Below are 13,445 nucleotides of genomic sequence, written 5' to 3'. Positions count from 1 at the left end.
TTTATAGCCGAGGAGTGAAGGAGGAGATTGATGGATGGGCTGACGACGAGCTGCACCGTTGCAGGTGTGTCAGTCTCGCCGGCCGTGGGGGTTACGCCACGTCAGCCCATTGCTTTAATAGCTCTGACAGGGGACTGTCGCCGGCGCCACTTGCCTCGTGGTGTCAGCCACTTGCCTGGCGTGTCAGTCCACTTGTTGGATATGCAGGGTGCGGTGCGAGCCGTATCGCTGCATGCGGTAACGTCTGAAGTTACCGCGTCTCCTACTTGTGATCAAGAAATACGCGAGATGCGGTGTTGGCCGCATCATCGTATGTGGAGACTATTTGCTCGCTTCCCTTGTCGTGACGAAAATGGCCATATGATGCGGTGCCAGCCGCATCGATATGTTCATCTTCTTTCGTACTTGGGTCAAGCTATTCATCTTCGAACCGAATGGGTTCGAAGGATGTGACCGCATGGGTGCGGTTTGCTTACTGGTAGGGGTTTGTTTGATGCGGGTAATGGTCGTTTTGGGACCATACCCCTTCAGCCACTTTAGTCCAAAATCCAAATTTTTTAAATCTAGGTCCCTGAGGTTTGCATTTTTTTGTCATTTTAGTCCAAATATGAAATCTGGTCAGATTTCTCAAAAAAAAAACCTCAAGTTTTGTCCTTTTGCACAGAGGTAAAATGGTCATTTTCATTTTGTTATAACTAATTATTAATTAAAAATAATAAACCTTCTCTCTCTGCAGATATAAACACACACATCCTCTCTCTCTTCACAAGCACCACCACCACCTCTCTCTTTCTCTCTCCCTCTACTCCTCTCTACCGCCACCACCGCCACCTCCTCACGCCGGCGACACTAACCTCTGTGTAAATCCTTTATTAGCTGCTACTCATCAAGCTAACGGCAGTAGCAGCGTTTACAGGTGTAAATCGACGAACAACAACAACAAAACCGCCTCTGTCTCCCTCTCTCTTCTCCCTCTCTCTCTTCCGGATGGATCTAGGTTGTTTGCAGGTGGTTGGTGATTAGAGTTGTTTGCAGGTTGTTTGGGATTAGGGTTTCGGTGAGGGTAGTGATGGTGGATGGGGTGGTGGATTTAATAGTGGTGGTTTGCAGGTTCTTGGGATTAGGGTTATCAGTAGGGGTGGTCGGTTGAATCGTGTTGGTTGCTGATTTGGGTTGTTGCAGGTTTGGGGTTAGGGTTCCGGTGGAGACGGTGGCGGTGGGAGGGTTAGTCGAAGACGGTTTGCAGGTGGTTGGTGATTAGGGTTGTTGTAGGTTTGAAGGTGGTTATGGTGGTGTGTTGTTGGAGGTGGTGGGTGAAGGAGGGAGACAAAGAGATGGTGGTGGTGGATTAATGGTGGTGGTGATGAAATTGGGTGCAGGTCTGATCAACCTGGGTTTCTTGTTGCAGGTTTGAAGGTGGTTGTAACAAACAGGATGATCAAAACTTGAACCCAGTCCTTTTATTCACCACGAGGCTGTGATGATTTCACCTAATCCGAGTCAAAATTGGGTCAACATTTGAGATTTTCCGCAGCTTGGTGTGGCAGAATCGGAGGACGGCAAGTGCGCTTGCAACCTCTGTTTGCAGCCATGGCGGTTATTCCTCCTTGTTCCCAATGTAAAACAGATCTGAGCCTTGTTTCTTTTTACAAATCGGTTTTTGTTTTGATTTGTTGTTAGAGCCTCGTTTCTTTTTACAATTCGGTTTTTGTTTTGATTTGTTGTTGTCTGTATTTTGATTTTTGTGATGGTTTCTGGTTTTGTGTTTTAGAGAGAGAGAAAGAGAGGGGCATACGGAGGAATGTTGATGGTGGTGAGGGGTTTAATTATTTTTAATTAATAATTAGTTATAATAAAATGAAAATGACCATTTTACCCCTGTGCAAAAGGACAAAACTTGAGGTTTTTTTTTGAGAAATCTGACCAGATTTCATTTTTGGACTAAAATTGCAAAAAAATGCAAACCTCAGGGACCCAGATTTAAAAAATTTGGATTTTGGACTAAAGTGGCAAAAGTGAGCAAATCTCAGGGACCATTTTGGCTATTAACTCTTTCAAATATGAAAACTTTAGAGTTAGAAATGAAAATTTTAAATTTTCTTTTTAAACTTCGAAAGCCATGAATACAACCACCTTAAGCATAAACATGTTATCTATTTATAAGGTTTTAATACTTATTTTTTTATAACTAAAAATATTCATTATATATAAATATTAATTTATAAGACTAAAATTCAAAGATATATAAAAATAATCTATTCACGTCACGTAAAATTATCTTTAAATCATATAAATAAAATATTAATACATTCGATTTTCATTATTCTCCACCGGCTTTTTTTTTAATTCCTCTCATCCTCACTTATTTACCTAACATATATTATTCCTATATATTTTTTGTGTTCTTTTAGCTAAGAAACATCTGAATAATCTATCCATATAATTAATATAATTGGATCGTTTTGTCAATCAATATATTGATTAATATAACGAGTTATTTATTATAATAATTTCAATGATTATTGCTCTATAACTATTTAAATTCTTTTTTTTTTTTTTGCTTATCTCTTATATACTTAATATTTTTTTCTTAATTCTTTCTTTTATTTTTCTGCTTACTAATAACTATTTAATATTAAATTGATTCAACCGCGTATAACACACAAGTTCCTAACCTATTAATAAATAATTCTAAATCTAAACTATATAATAAAATAAACCAATGGAGGGACACATGTCATTTATTGGAGTCATCTATCTTTTAGTTTTCTCATCTCTATCCCTTACTTAACTATAATTAATATTAATTAAAAGATAAATATAAAATAAAATTTAATATAAATTTAAACAATTCGTATATGAGATAATATAGTCTTTGAAATATTTATTAGATTTCAAAATTATTTATCTTGAAATTACACTAAATATAAATTAATATAATGTAAATAGTTAAATGTCATTTTAGTCCTTGTGGTTTGCGCCATTTTGTCAGTTTAGTACAAATGTTTTATACGGGAAGATTCATTTGAGAAGAAAATTTAATTGATAAGAAAAAGAACAAAGAATAATTTTGTAAAATATTAAACAGTTTTTTCACTTATCTTATTTATTATCATTTTTTACTAATTAATTAGTCATAAAGACTATTATCTTCCACACTAACTTTTTTTGCCTACACACATCAAAAGTTATCCTACATATTTCGAAATTCGTCCTACACGTTGAAATTTACCCTACACAAACAACTCGTAATTTATCCTACACAACTCGTAATTAATCCTACATTTTAAATTATTTTATTTTATTTTTATTGAAAATTATATATTTTGAAGATAAGTTACAAAAAATTTAATTTAGTTAACTATTAAAGAGGAATACTACAAATTAATGACCTATGTAGATTTACCAATGTACCCTTATAGTAACATTAAATACTTATATTAAATGAAGTAAAATAAATCATTCTTATTGGTTGAAATTTCTTTTTTTTTCTTCTTACAAAAAATTTCTTCTCATTTGAACTCTCCACTCCACATGTTTTATAATGCACATGGTTTATAAAGATATAACAAGATATAACTTTTTATTGATTGGTATATAAAATTACATTTGCTCAACTCATACAATACATGAAGTTCTTAAAAATGTAACTTTTTCATTATTTAATATATAAAATTAAATTTGCTTAACACATACAATACACGGGGTTCTTAAATATATAATTTTTTATTATTTAATACATAAAATTACATTTATTCAACCCATATAATAAACGAGATTTTTAAAGATATATTGTTTTATTATTTGGTATATAAAATTATATTTATTCAACCCGTGTAATAAACGAGGTTTTCAAAGATATATTTTTTTTTTTATTATTTGGTATATAAAATTATATTTATTCAACCCGTGTATTACACGGGGTTCTAACATAGTATATACATAAAGTAAAATGTTATAATTTATGTAATACACAAGCATATAATATAACTTAATAATAAGTAAAAAACAAAGTAAAATATTACATCAAAGTTCATTTTTTTCCAATAACATATATTAATAATTGTGTGTGTTAATTGATTACATTATTTGTATTTAAGCCGTGTAATATAAGTGTTTATTCAATCTTGTAATGTACGAGTTTTTAAAGATGTAACATTTATTATTACTTAGTATATAAAATTATATTTATTCAGTACGTGTAATACACGAGGTTGTAATCTAGTCATGGTTGTAAAAGTCCCGACTAGGCTCCGAGTACTCCCCGAGTACTCGCTACAAGGTAGGTTGCCGAGGCACGAGTACTCTTCTCCCAGGCCAATTACTCCCCGAGTACTCCCGAATACTCCCGAGTACCTCCCGAGTACTCCCGAATCCGACTAGGGAGCGCCTAGCGACTTTTGCAACCATGAATCTAGTAAATATAGAAATAGATAAAGTAAAAAACAAATCGTTAGAATAAGATTTAAGGATGTAGGAATAGTGAAAGCCGGGGGCCATAGTGTACTAAATAAAGGCTATATAATATAATTTCAACTAGTAGAAGTACCCGCCGCGTTGCGGCGGGACCTGCCAATTTAGGTCATCCTCGCATTCCATTTTTCATTCCATGTAGGTTGTTGCGAAGAGGTAAACCGAGGATGGTTCGCTTTGATTGGATGTAAGCCGTTGAAACAAACACAGACAAATACGCGCCTCATAACTGATTTTGGATACAAAGGATTAGTAGAGCTGAGAGCCCGCTTCCTAACTTGAGCACGTCGCGAGGGCAGCAAATGTTTTCTTGGCTGGTACATCCTATTGTTCTGTCATTGCATCTCAGATGATCCCTCAATTAGTTGCATTTACTTCCGTCCCAATTTGCTGACCCGTGGAATAAATGTTGAATGCATTTTCCCTCTATACATTACAATAGTCATTTACATGAACTTCAACATGTAGATGTAGTAATTAAATACTATTGTCTAACAGATTGGTATTAAATTAACAAATCAAAATGTAAATAGTATCCATGATGATACGTTAAATTAAACACACGTGAAGCTGCACATGTTGATGTGTCTGCAGAGTACAAATGTAAAATCAAAATTCAATTAAAAGAAATTATTTTCCTACTCAGTTGACTTTGATATTATGTTGAATGCATAGTAGAAACATAACAGCAAACAACTAATGAAACTTGACCTTTTTTTTCTCATCAGTATCTAGTAGTCTGAATTCCAAATGCTAGTATGCTACCTAGAGGCTAGAATACTTCAATGTTTGTCAAAATACCTACGAACATTACAACAATATATTATCAAGCTCAACCATATCTATACATGTCCTAATAATATAAATTCATAGCTATGTATCTTTGCAAACGAACCTCATATTGACGGATAAATTGTATCACCTTCTCCTAATTTCCATGATCAATAAATAACCATGTGCGCGCCTTTCTTATTCAGCCCTCTGCTTGATTTAACCTGTAACAATCTTCAACAATTACATACATGTGGCTCATTTGCTTCGAAACACGATCAACAGATATTATGTGTACGAAAACTGAAAAGCGAGTATCGTGAACTGTGAGATCAATTAGATCCGGAAATAAACGCGTACTGAGGCATGTGGTTTTGCAAGTTTTATACCAATGATTATTTAAAACAAACATAAGTTCATGAGCTGGGCAGTACCTTGTTGGAAATAATTAAAATGGAAGTGTTCGTTTAAAGTTACCGTTTGAAGTTAATTGCTGAGTAAGCTGGAATGTGGAATCGTCATGTGGTTCACCGAGTCCTATGGAGAAATCCTATTAGCAAGTCCTCCAAGGATGGGCCGCCACGTAGACCGCCATGTAGGAAGGGCTTGAGGGTGATGGACCTAGGGGGTGGGGGATGAAGTTCTTTATATATATATATATGTATGTATGTATAGGTATATGTGAGAGAAGGGAGGAGAAGGAGAACCGGCGAGATCGGCTGGTAGGAGTCGGGGACGACGGAACGGAAGGGAGGGGGGCGGTGTGGGGGACCGGCGTCGGGCCTCGCCGGGCCTAAGCCGGCCCCCATACCGCTTAGTCTTAGTAGCAAGTCTTTCGTTTTATTTTAAATAAGTTTGTTATTTTCTTTCTGCACGTTTGCTTATTTGTACCCGATTTATAGCCATGTTCCTTGGTAATAAATTCATTCATTCCAGCATAACTTAATCCACTTTGTTGCTTGATACACAAAAAAGCAACATACCTTACCTTTTAATTCTTTAAAACTGACACCTTTGTGGCCGATATTTCTATCATCAAGATCCTGCACCAAAATCATGTTTGTTATATTATATACACACCTATTTAACAAAGGATTCTTGAGAAGGGAATTATCTACTTACAACGTCATTTATGGCTCAAATTGCACTATTGACCTCATCAGCAGAACCGTAAGTCACAAACCCGACCTATCATAAACTTCCTTAGCATCCAATAAACAGCTTCAAAAGGTATTTTGGCATCAGATCAGAGTAGATATGCATAGATTTAGTGAAGTTAGGTTAGATGCGATACCTTGTACTGTGAATTGAGATGCGATACCTTGTACTGTTGAGTTGTTGACCCGCTGCGAAACCCGAACCACGTCTGACCCGAGGAGAACCTGAACCGAACCAAACCGAGTTGAACCGTGTCGCCTGAATCTAAGCCGGACTTGACTGAACCGAACGTATCTGAGATGAAGTGGCCTGTTAGCACAGCTACCACCACTGCCCTGACGCCACTGTCGCCGGCGACTCTCCGCCGTCACCGGACTTCACCCAGTCATCGGCGACCACCACAATTAGCAAAAATCCCAAAAATCAGTTTTATGTAAAACAAACAAAACTTTCCGAGGCTTAAATAGAAACGACACTTACCGTATACATCACGGCTTCCGGAGTTCCGAGGCACCATCGTCGTCGTCAACCATAACCAGCGTCAACATCATCATCTTCGATCATCTTCATAGCGAAACATCATCTTCAGCCGTCATCATCAGAGAAGCAAGGAGGGTGTCGGAGAGTGGTTGTGGTTGTCGAAAATGATGGCGGAGCTAGCCGGAACCTCGATCTCCGGTCGTCGGAGCGGCGTGAGAGAGTGAGAAAAGGGTGTGGGTGTATAGGTGAGTGATTCGCCGGAGAAAAACGTGGCGCCGAAGCTCCGATCTCCGGTCGCCAGTCAAGACACGAGAGAGAGAGAGAGAGAGGGGGTCTGCTTGTTGTGTGCGTGAATATTGTTTAGGGTTTTCAAAGTGTTGGATTTGAGCTGTTATGAAGCAGTGTGGTGGCAAAAGCAAAAGCTAAAAAGTAATGTGGTAAAAGACCAAAAAAACGAAAAGTGTCCTGGCGTAATATGATGTTGTAAATTGATATATAATAATTTCAATTTCAATCAAAATTCAAAAAGCAATTGTAAAATCAAATTTTGATTATCTGTGTGGAATTGTAAACGTTGAGGATGGTGGTGAAGGTGTACGGACCGGCATACGCATCGCCGAAACGAGTCCTGCTTTGTCTTGTCGAGAAAGAAATCGACTTCGAGACGGTTCCCGTCGACCTCATCGCCGGCGAAAATCTCACTCCGGATTACCTCCAACTGCAGGTACCCTTGTCAACTTAAATCGATTCATTTCTGGTTTAATTTTCGAGTTTATTTGAGGAAATTTGATGATCGACAGCCGTTTGGATCTCTTCCGGTGATTCAAGATGGAGATTACACTCTCTTTGGTAAGATACTTTTGAATTTTAGGGGAAATTTGTCTGCATGCATTAAGTGTTTGTACCGTGCAAGTGGGTACTTCATGTGGATAGTATTTTTTATTTAGGGCTTGGGGCTTTGTGTTTTGATTCTGATCATTGCTGTTTGGATTCGAAGAGATAATCATAAGATAAGAAAGAAGTAAGAACACAAGGTCATAAAATTAGGGGGGGTTCGTTTGTATGCATCAATTGTTTGTACTCTGTGTACGAGTGACTACTTCATGTAGTCTAGGTGTGTATACAAGCCGAGCCGAACCATCCATCAAATGTTTGTACTGTGGTTTAGGGTGTAAAGTGTAAACGTGAGCTCGAGCTCAAGTTCAACTCATTTAATTTACAAGAGCTTGAGCTTGAGCTCCGCTTGGCTTGTTTTGAGCTCTAATTTTTAATGTTTGAGCTAGGTTCGGGAATAGTTTTTCAAGCTCAACTGCTCAAGCTCAGCTCTTTTATTATATATTAACTAATATATAATATACTTATATCTTATATATTTTAATTATAATTCTTTTATAACTATGTATATATTCTATTTAGTTAGTTTTCTCGAGTTTTTTCTATTTATACATATTTATTATTTTTGTTATTTAACATAATAATAATTGCTATATAAGTGTATAGTTAATATATTAAATTAACTTGTTATAAGTATAGACTGGTTTAGGCTTTTACTAGTCAGCTTGAGCTTGATAAGTCAAGCTTGGCTTAATTCGAGCTTTTAGGGAGCCAATCTCGAGTGGCTTGGCTCGATTACACCCCTATATTGTGGATAGGTTAGCGGGTTACAGTAGTGTTATGTATGTAGCTTTTGTATACAAATTTTTGGATATATACGTTTTCAACCCCCCGGTTCTATAGAAATTTTTGGGTATATACGTTTTCGACCCCCCGTCGGAAATCTCAAGCTTCGCCACTGTTGGGTTTTAAGCGGAGTATCCATAGCATGTTTAATGGTGAATATGAGTGTGACAAGTAAATAGTATAATTTGTCAAAACTAACATCATTATGACTAATCATGTAACACAGAAACGAAAAAACGAAAAACAAAAATATAAAACCTTTTTCTAAATAGTTAAACGGGTTAACGGGTCAACCCGAACTCGACCTGTTTTTAATACGAACGGGTCGTGTTAGTCAACCCAAACTTCTTTTTTTTCTTGTCGGGTTTTGGGTCATGTCCTGAATCTGTGTACCTAGATAGTATCTTTATGGTCTGTGTTCTGAATCTGTGTATTGCAATTTGAACTTTGAAGACATAATCATAAGGTAAGAACACAAAATTTTTAAAACAGCAAACTAGGGAAAATCTGTTTGCAAGCAACAACTGTTTGTACTGCACAAGTGACTACTCCATAAGGACAGTATATTAAGTGTTATGCGTTTAGAAACTGATTTATTGCAATTTGAAGACATAATCATTAGTTTGAATAAACTAATTTTGGTTTTGATTGTTTGGTAATTTAGGGTATGAATAATCAAGTTCACAAATGCTTTAACTAATTACCATTTTTTAATTAATTTGAGACTTAGACTATAGGGTTTGGGCATGACCCTCAGGACCCTCCATGTTAGTGCCATGTAACTAATCCTTAATCCACCATCCAAAACCACTACCCTCAGGGTATGGTCATGACCCAAACCATTAGCCCCTTATTTATTATCTTTGTCTAAACAAAAAGGAAATGATTTGTTGAAAAATGGAAAGGAGGACCATGGTTGTCATGGTTTAATCCATGCAAACCATGGTGGATCAATCAAGGGGGTGGTGTAGCCTTCCATTCATGTTCCTAGGTGGCAAATCATGTCCCAACCATGATCCCCACACCCTATAGCCTTATACTACCAATTTGGAGAGAGAAAGATAGGCTCCTAAAAAAACTGTCTTATGTATCGCTACTTAAAGTTGGTTCTATATTGAATACCCCTCTGTATGATATTTAACCTTTTGATACTTCAAGTTCAAACAACAACATAATGATTATCTGATTCTGAATATTAATCATCCCTGTTAAAATTTTCGTTATCGGTTCATCTATCATGTGTTCAATACTTTATGCTCAACAACTTAACATCCGTGGGTTATGTTTTTCTTTTTGAAAGAATCAAGAGCCATCATCCGTTACTATGCTGAAAAATACAAGACTCAAGGAACCGACTTACTAGGAAAAACACTCGAAGACCAAGGTCTGGTGAACCAATGGCTAGAAGTCGAGGCACACAATTATCACCCGCCACTTCTCAATCTGGTGCTTCACATTATGTTTAGCCCGCATTTTGGAATAGTAAGAAACGAGCAAGTGATCAACGAAAGTGAAGAGAAGCTCGTGAAAGTGTTGGACGTGTACGAGGATCGGCTATCAAAAAGCAAGTATTTGGCTGGTGATTTCTTTAGCTTAGCAGACCTTAGCCACATTCCTTTTACAAGCTACTTGGTTGGTCCTGTGGGGAAGGAGTATATGATCAAAGAAAGGAAACATGTAAGTGCTTGGTGGGATGATATTAGTAGCAGGCCTTCATGGCTAAAGGTCCTTGAAATCTGCAAGTAATGGGGATCCATGTTAACTCATGTTTGACTTGGTGTCTTAATGTATTTGGGTACTTGTTACTTTATTTGTTGTTGACTTTAAGTTTGAATAATCGGGATTCTTGTTGACCCATGTTTGTTTAAAGAATAATTTGCTTGGCATGCAAGTATTGTTGCTTTTAGAGTTTTAGTGCATGAGTCGTGTTTGTTTAAAACACAAGTATTGTTAGGGTGTCCACGGTTCGGTTCGGTTATTAGCATTATCAGTAACCGTAACCGAAGTCATCGGTTAATCGGTTCGGTTAATTCGGTTAATTTGTCGGTTTTCGGTTCGGTTTGGTTCGGTTAATTTTAGGTTAATAACCAATTCAAACTAGGGCTATTTTTTTTGCTTAGAAATACATGTAATGGAGGTATATAAATACATGAAATAGATGTTTAAATACATGAATTGGATGTATAAATAAATGAAATAGAGGTATAAATGCATGAATAGATGTTTAAATAAATGAAATGAAGGTATAAATAAATGAAATGAAGACATAAATAAATGAAATAAAGGTATTATTACATGAAATGAAAGTATAAAAATAGAGGTATAAAAGCTAGAAATATATAAAGAAATAAATGATTCGGTTCGGTTAATTTCGGTTAACCGATGGTAAGAAAAATATCCGTTAACTGACTTCGGTTAATTCGGTTTTGGTTAATTTTGGTTCGGTTTTGTCGGTTTTCGGTTGGGTTTCGGTTAATGGTTTGGTTATTGCACACCCCTAAGTATTGTTGCCTTTAATGTACAAGAGTTTTTGGTCTCTTGTTCTTACGAGAGAGAGAAACTATAAAGAAAGACAATTCATAAGGGTGAACGGTGTGGTGCGGTAAACACCATCGGTAACGCGTTTACCGATCGGTAACACCGCCGCCGATGGTGTTTACCAATCGTTGAAGTTGTTTGAGCGGTAAAGGTTTACCGATGAGAGGTGAAGTTGTCAGCTTTTCATTTATTGTGTTTTTTTTAAATAATAGTTTACCTAATCCAAGATAGTTTAACCACCACCAACGTTTTTGAACAATAGGTAAACTAATTAGGTGAATTGACGTGACACTGTTTGATTGGTTGAATGGGGAGTTTACCTATTTGGAATGTCTAACCACTCTCTTCACCCTAAATGATGTTTATAAGTCAAACGGTAAATCTTGAGGTTTGGACACTCACTTGCACAACTAATCGACTTGTTGATTAAAACTTTTTTTAACGGCCAACAAATCAATCCCGAGCACTCTCGGGGCACTCACTGGACAAACGGAGTACTCCGAGAGTAACCTGAGTCGTCCACCACCAATTCCGGGGAAAACCTGGTAACCCACCCGCCCGTAGGCACAACGGTAAATTACTAGTAAAACCTGTTTGGCTCAAGGATCGAACCCAGGTTTCCCTGGGTCTCCTATCATTGTCCACCATAGCCTCACTCCATTTTTTGCACCAAATGAGAATTGAACTTGAGTCTTCAAAGAAGAAGACAAGTACTCCTACCACTTTAGCTAGAGGTCATTGGCTGCTAGTTAAAACTCAAAGTCGATATATGCAACACTAAAAACTATTCTTTTATGTGATTTCACTTATTTTTTTGAGTAAATTGGCAAAATCGTCCCTGAAGTTTGGGCATGTTTGCATTTTCATCCAAAACAACTTTTTTGTATCATATAGTCCTTCACTTTTGGGATTTTTTTGCCATTTTCATCCAACGTCTAATTTGCCTTATTTTTTCTATCTAACATTTGGATGAAAATGATAAAAAACCCTAAATCTCAGGGACGATTTTGGTAAAAAAAACTCAGACGTTTTGATGAAAATAACAAAAAATCCCAAAAGAAAAGGACTATATGATACAAAAAAGTAGTTTTGAATGCAAATGGCAAACATGCTCAAACTTCAAGGACGATTTTGACAATTTACTCTATTTTTTAGGTTGGTGGCTAGGTTTAAAAAATTGAATAATAAATCAATCTTTTTCAATGTTAAATAAATAGTGATAAAGAAATTGGGTAAACACCCCACATTAAGAAGAATAAAAAATTAGTTTTAGATAGCTTTTTAAAGAGTCAGTTGCCATTTTGTCTAATTATGTCAGTACATAGCCAAATTTTAACTTTGTATCAATCACGTCTCTGACATTCTTAAAACATGCTACTTTAGTCCAAAAAGTAAACGCAAAGTTTGTTTAACGAGGGTGATAGTACTATGGTTTTTAAATAGAAAATTACGAAAATGGTCACTGACCGACTAGATTTTCCAATCTAGCCACCTTCCACGTCCTTGGAGCGACGCGTCTTGCACGTGATGCGTCTAGAAGTGCACGGGATGTGTCTGGAAGTTGCAGTCGTCTCCAGCGAGTTGCAGACGTCTCCGTCTCCAACGAGTTGCAGTGATGGGTAAACGGTGAGATGAATGATGGTGTGGACCGATCGGTGTTTAAGTATGGGAAAATTACAAAAATTACATGGGCAGAGCAATAAGATTTGACCGTAACAAGTTGTTTTCAAATAAAAAAAAACAATCTTGCTCTCCGTCTCTGGCGACTCATGCGTCCTCAACATTCGGAACAATCTGATGATGCTTTTAATGTTGTGAACTCTGAAACGTTGCAGACACATATATAATGTCACCGGCGAGATTTCAGTCGTCTCCGGCATTCAAAGCATTATCTCCAATAGTAACATCGATACTAAACGAAAACAAAGAGGAAAGAGAGATAAATGTTGTTTGGGATCACAATACTAACATCAATAGAGGAACAATTTTGATCTGCATATCAACGATGTATTTTGTGGATTTTGAGTAGCAAGAGAAAAGAGAGATTAATGATTGTTTGGAATGTGCACATCTCTGAAAAAATGGAACACCTGCAAATCTCGATACAACACATGCAACTACCACCATGCATCTCGGCCCACATTATGTGTCCATGTTTTATTGGGTGTTTGATGTGCCGCTCCAAGGACTCGTCAAATTTTAAAGTGTTTTTAGTCGATGACCATTTTCGTAATTTTCTTTTAAATTAGGAAAAAACTAACATATTACTGTACTTGATTGTCCATTTGGCGGCTACCCTCTGGCATAAGTATATACAAAATAAATGCATATAATAATATAATTTT

At 36.6% G+C, this 13,445-nt stretch overlaps 1 protein-coding gene and 1 long non-coding RNA gene across 6 annotated transcripts; one reads left to right on the top strand and one right to left on the bottom strand.

Annotated features, from left to right (window-relative positions):
- Positions 1-4,439: 4,439 nt before the first annotated feature.
- Positions 4,440-7,253, bottom strand: LOC110911672. 5 transcript variants are annotated; one of them, XR_002577251.2, is made up of 7 exons: positions 6,883-7,253; positions 6,539-6,777; positions 6,367-6,465; positions 6,233-6,287; positions 5,369-5,468; positions 5,185-5,274; positions 4,440-5,061 (listed from the first exon to the last, which is right to left on the bottom strand). It is a non-coding gene; the product is annotated as an uncharacterized LOC110911672 (long non-coding RNA). The 5 variants fall into 5 exon arrangements; XR_002577250.2 differs by having other exon boundaries at positions 4,440-4,899; XR_002577252.2 differs by lacking the exon at positions 5,185-5,274 and having other exon boundaries at positions 4,440-4,899; positions 6,883-7,252.
- Positions 7,254-7,290: 37 nt separating this feature from the next.
- On the top strand, positions 7,291-10,453 carry LOC110911671 (glutathione S-transferase F9). Its single transcript, XM_022156294.2, has 3 exons — positions 7,291-7,606; positions 7,683-7,731; positions 9,863-10,453. The coding sequence occupies exons 1-3, from the start codon at positions 7,463-7,465 to the stop codon at positions 10,306-10,308; spliced, it is 639 nt and encodes a 212-aa protein (XP_022011986.1). The 5' UTR covers positions 7,291-7,462; the 3' UTR covers positions 10,309-10,453.
- Positions 10,454-13,445: the final 2,992 nt, after the last annotated feature.

Source organism: Helianthus annuus, chromosome 15 (assembly GCF_002127325.2).
Source record: "Helianthus annuus cultivar XRQ/B chromosome 15, HanXRQr2.0-SUNRISE, whole genome shotgun sequence".
Taxonomy (NCBI): Eukaryota; Viridiplantae; Streptophyta; class Magnoliopsida; order Asterales; family Asteraceae; genus Helianthus; species Helianthus annuus.
This window is presented reverse-complemented; position numbering and strand designations above follow the sequence as displayed.

Bases quoted from the DNA above. Each gene is read 5' to 3' on its own strand.
- LOC110911671 (XM_022156294.2), top strand. From the start codon at position 7,463: ATGGTGGTGAAGGTGTACGGACCGGCATACGCATCGCCGAAACGAGTC. The intron at 7,607-7,682 runs GTACCCTTGTCA...GATGATCGACAG, and splicing joins CGGATTACCTCCAACTGCAG to CCGTTTGGATCTCTTCCGGT. The intron at 7,732-9,862 runs GTAAGATACTTT...TCTTTTTGAAAG, and splicing joins TGGAGATTACACTCTCTTTG to AATCAAGAGCCATCATCCGT.